Consider the following 5,360-nt stretch of genomic DNA (forward strand, 5'->3'; position numbering starts at 1 on the left):
GATCCAAGATGCGGCGGCCGAGGAGAGGAGGTTGGCGGCCAGGAGGGTAGCGGCCGAGGAGAGGAAGGTGACATTGGAGGAGAAGAATTGGCCATGGAGGAGCGATCTAGATTGTTGGAATGGGAGAAGTACTTGTTCTTCATGGACACACGTACACTCGGAAAAGGAGTACGTCAATCTTTCCCGTGAAGAAGTCTTGGTCCAAAAAAGAGCCATAGCCATGGGAGGCATGGGAGCTACCATGGGAGACATGGGTAGCTTCGGAGCTATTATGGGAGGCATGGGAGCACCTACGGGAGGCATGGGTGGCTTCGGAGCTACCATGGGCTGCATGGGAGGCATGGGTAGCTTGGGAGCTACCATGGGAGGTATCGGTGGCTTCGGAGCTACCATGGGAGGCATGAGTTTTGGATCTCTCATGGGGGGCATGGGAGCACCTTCGGGTGACATGGGTGGACGCATGTCTTCCGGCATGCGACAATGTAGTGGAGGAGGAAGAATCATCTTCAGATGAGGAGGAAGAATCGGAGGAAGAAGAAGTCGATGATGATGTGGCATGATTGTTGATGTGCCATTTGTTTATGTGAACTTTTATGTGTCATGAACTTTGTTGGGTGATTTTGTCTATGCATACAATTGAACGATGCTATGTCTTTATTTTGCACATTTGTTTAATGTTTGAAACATCATCATATTTTCAAAATGAACATGTAAAATTATATTTGCAAACGTTGACTGCTCGCGCGTCATATTTTGCAGCGGACGCTTGAGCCAGCGCCCTGCTGCGCGCAAAAAAAAACCGCTATTTTGGGCGCTGTAAAAAGTTTTAACACATCGCGCGGTTGCACACCTGTTAGAGATGCTCTTAAAAAAAGGTGCGTTTTACATGCGCCAGAACCAACGACCAAGCCAGCCACAGGCCTGATTTTGCATGGGCTAGCATCAACGATTGGCAGGCCAGGCTCAGGGTAGTGGACACGGTCCGGGATGGTCCAGTCCATGACCGAGCCAGCGTTTGGACCGGCCGCCGGCGGCCCGGCCCGGACCGGACCGACCAACCTGGCGGTCCTTATTTTCAGGGACCAGACCAGCCGCGTCGAAGCCCGGGCCGGACCGAGCGGACCGGCAAACAACCACCGGCGGCGACGTCCATGGGTGAAGCGGCGAGGTGGGCGACGTGCGCGGTACTGCGGCGAGGTGGGCGACGTGCAGTGGAAGTGCGCTGGGCGGCGTGGCTGTTGTTTGATTGACTTTCGATATAGCCATGAACCTGCGCACGTTATATTCCTTGCTGTTTTTTCGGTTGCATGCAAGTAATGTAGGGCGTGCATGAGCCCAAGATTTTCTCTGTGCCGGCCTTGCCCTGATTAGTGGATCAAATCTGTCGTGAAGAAGGTCGTCAAATGACGCCATGATTATCCTCAAAAAAAATGACGCCATGATTTTTGGATCAAACCCATTTTCTCTGGTACTTTCTATTTTCTGTTCGAGTCAATAAAAGGAACGGCAGCGTGGGATCGAAGATGCATGATTATAGGAAGTCGCCGCTATTAAATTTAGCGCTTTCCAAAACAATATTATACTTGCCTAATTTGTTGGACGCAAACGTCACGGCCGATCATTTCTCCCACGATCCAAAAATCACGGCAGGCGTTTCTCCCACGATCCGATTGGTGGATTGCGAGCGTGCGTGCTGTGCTAAAGCGGCTCCCGTCGCAATTGGTCTCTACCGCGAAAAGTGCTTCCATGGCAACAAATACCGCTGCCATGGCCGAAATTGATTCAACCGTGCAAAGGTTGGGGTTGATGCCATGGTCAAGAAATCCAGAGCGGCTGCGGTGCACACACGACAGCGGCGGCGAGCGGCGGCAAGATGCTAGGACGACACGGGGAGGTAGAATGGAAGGAGAGGGCAGTCTTGGAGACACGGTGGTTCACCTGAGGGCTGCCGGTGGCCGCGAAGACGACGAACTGCGGTGGCTGTGGCTGTCTTTTCTCGGTCCGCTCGGTCGGACCGGTTAAAGACCGGACCGGACCGACATTTTTTCGCGCCGAATTTCGCAGACATGGCAGGATGACATGGCATCATGCAGGTTAAAAATTAGACTCATGTGAACGCTGATATAAACATTGTGCATGTTAAGAGAGCATCAGTACTACATGTCCACATAATGTAGTTAACGTCAGCTGGTGTTGTCCACTTATCGCCAACGACCGATGACCAACGACTCTAGAGTCTGTTTGACTAGGCAAGAGCTCGGCTCGTAAATAAAAACATAAAGAGTACTACACATTTGCTATTTAAATGCGCGTACATTAATGGATGATGTGATATCTCGGCTATCTTGAACCATGTATATTGTTGATCGGTTACTTTTATTGTGGTAGTAGAAAATTGCAACATAATATAACTACTTCCTTCCAACTAAGATACCATTAGGCATATGTCTACCTCAATAGCCGACGACCTGCTTGACTCAAGAGTATATTTATGAGCCCAGCTCCGTTGGTCACTCCCCAGTGCTGTCGATCGACAGACAGGAAGGCGCCATGGTACTTCCCACAAAATTAATATTGTCGACCATCCACCTTGTGCTCCTCGGCGTCCTCCTCCTGCTGGCCGGCACATCGAGCTTCCAATGCAGCTCCGTCGACCAAGCCACCCTCCTAGCTATCAAGAAACAGTGGGGAAACCCCTGGCAGCTTGTATCATGGGACCCCGTCGCCAACGCCGACCACTGTAAATGGACCGGCATGGTCTGCGGGGGCGGATGCTCCGGGGCTGTGACGGGGATATCCTTGCCGAGGCTCAACCTTACCGGCAAGGTACCGGAGTCTCTGTGCGACCTGCCGAGCCTTAGCCGCCTCGACCTCTCCTACAACAACCTCACCGGCGGCTTCCCCCGTGGCCCGCTCTACAACTGCTCCCAGCTCCGCTTCCTCGACCTCTCCTACAACGCCTTCCACGGGGTCCTTCCGCATGACATCAGCCGCCTGTCACCGGCCATGGAGCACCTCAACCTGTCCACAAATTACTTCAGTGGCACCGTGCCGGCCGCGGTGGCCGGGCTTCCGGCGCTGAGGTCGCTGATTCTTGACAAAAACCAGTTCACCGGAGCATACCCAGCGGCCGAGATAAGCAAGCTCGCCAGGCTCGAAAAGCTTACGCTGGCCTTCAACCCGTTCGTGCCGGCGCCTGCGCCGCTAGAGTTCTCCAAGCTGACCAACCTGAGCTACCTTTGGATGGGTGACATGAACATGACCGGTGAGATCCCGAAAGCCTACTCGAGCCTAGTGAACCTCCAGATGATGGCTATATGCGAGAACAATCTCACCGGCGAGATCCCGGCGTGGGTCTGGCAGCACCCAAAGCTCAAGTACGTGTACCTGTTCACCAATGGACTCACAGGCAAACTGCCGCGCAAAATCACGGCGGTGAATTTGATAGAGCTTGATGTGTCGGATAACCAGCTTACCGGAGAAATTCCAGAAGAGATTGTTAACCTCAAGAACCTGAGCATACTGTTCATGTACACCAACCAGCTCTCCGGCACCATTCCAGCAAGCATAGCAATGCTTCCCAATCTCAGGGACATCAGGCTATTTGAAAACAACCTCTCTGGCGAGCTGCCGGCGACGCTATGGTCGTTACCAAAGCTGATCATCTTGGATATACTGAACAATGGTTTCACCGGGGCTTTACCAACCAAGATACCCGAGAACATCCAGTGGCTTGATGTGGGGAACAACAAGTTCTCTGGCTCCCTGCCAACATCGGCAACAGGGCTGCTGGTGTTCAGCGCGGCAAACAACCTGCTCTCCGGCGAGCTACCGGCCGACATGAGCAAGTTTGCCAAGCTTACACGTTTGGAGTTGTCCGGCAACCAACTTACTGGTGCCATACCATGATAACAACATCAGTCAATTTGTTGCAGAAGCTCGGTACAGTCAACTTGTGCACGATTCGGTTTGAAGTTCCTGAGGTGTAAGTTGTAACCAAACAGTTAAAGTTTAAAAGAGATTTGGTGTATCGTGTCGAGCTAGAAAACCTATCTAGCAGGGCCGCGTCATGTTGGGTCAAACAGTGGGCATGTTGGATGCGAACTTCCTAGCAAATTTTCTAAATCCCTGCAACAATGTGAACTCGAAGATGATGGGAGAATTGGTGTCATACTGTTTGAAGGCGCAACATCATAATGAAGTGGCTGGCCGGGTCTAGTCACCGGAGATGAAGACGAGCTGCCAAATCTTTGCCGTTCACTATATATTATATTGTTTTATTTTCATTAAAGGACTATTTTTTTTAAAGGGATCAGATCTGTTCACTAGTAGAAAAACAGGGCTTTCGTTCAGGCCTGGCCAGCCCATTAGTCCCAGTTCTGCACGAACCGGGACCCATGGGGTGCATTAGTTCGGGTTCGTGAGCCCAGGAGGCCAGCCGGGGCCTCGTGGGCATTGGTCCCGGTTCGTTTGGACCCATTTGTCCCGGTTCTAGGCATGAACCGGGACCAATGGGCCTCGTTCCTGGCCCACATACATTGGTCCTGATTCGTGGCTAGAACCGAGGCAGAAGGTGGAGCTTTAGTCCCGATTATAGCCACGAACGGGGACAAATGAGTTGCCAATATATACCCCATCGCCACGGCAGAGCACTCCACAGTGCTCTCTTTTTTCTGGCTGGCAAGGGAAGGGCATTTGGGTGCTCTAGCTCACCTCCTATGCACATGAGGTGTTCGATGAAATGTCTGAGCCACACTAGTTAATCTTTCTCCTATCGAAACTCGACCTCCGAGCTCCATTTTCCCCGAGATTTGTCTAGGTTTAGCGGTCCGTCACGTCCCGTCCCCGTCTTCACCGGCGTCGATCGCCCGCGCCGATCTGTCGCCGGCACCACCCTGGCGAGCCTCTTGTTCTTATCTTCTTTCTGAAAGAAAAAAAATTCTTACTTCAGATAGATACTTGTCTAATTTTCTTACTTTTATTATTCCTTGTTATTATATAGTGCGATGGTTTTGGTATCCGCCCCCGTCGGCCCTCGTCCTGTCTATGATTCGGATGTGGTATATGTTATCTTTTTATAACTATTTGGTTCATTTATTGTTTATGACAATTATGCCGACCAACGTGACATAGATTTTATTTATCTAGGAGGTGGTTGAACAGGAAATTCCAACGGACCCTATTGTCGAGAGGTTAAATTTAGTTGAAGAAGAAAACAATAACTTGAAGGAAAAAATAAAAAAATTGAGGAGGAGAAGATGATATTGGAGTTGCATGTTGCAGATGTCGTCGATGATCACAAGATCAAGATGGATGCAATGCAGTTGAAGATTAGAAAGATTAGAAAATATGCCATTCAT

The 5,360-nt window shown here is 50.9% G+C and overlaps 1 protein-coding gene across 1 annotated transcript; it reads left to right on the forward strand.

The window, feature by feature from the left end:
- Positions 1-2,534: 2,534 nt before the first annotated feature.
- On the forward strand, positions 2,535-4,286 carry LOC123167254 (receptor-like protein 52). Its single transcript, XM_044585083.1, has one exon. It carries the CDS (start codon positions 2,551-2,553, stop codon positions 3,907-3,909), a length of 1,359 nt encoding a protein of 452 aa, XP_044441018.1. The 5' UTR covers positions 2,535-2,550; the 3' UTR covers positions 3,910-4,286.
- The last annotated feature ends 1,074 nt before the right edge of the window (positions 4,287-5,360 follow it).

This window comes from Triticum aestivum, chromosome 7D (assembly GCF_018294505.1).
Source record: "Triticum aestivum cultivar Chinese Spring chromosome 7D, IWGSC CS RefSeq v2.1, whole genome shotgun sequence".
NCBI lineage: Eukaryota > Viridiplantae > Streptophyta > Magnoliopsida > Poales > Poaceae > Triticum > Triticum aestivum.

Excerpts from the sequence above, each read along its gene's own strand:
- LOC123167254 (XM_044585083.1), top strand. The coding sequence starts at position 2,551 with ATGGTACTTCCCACAAAATTAATATTGTCGACCATCCACCTTGTGCTC.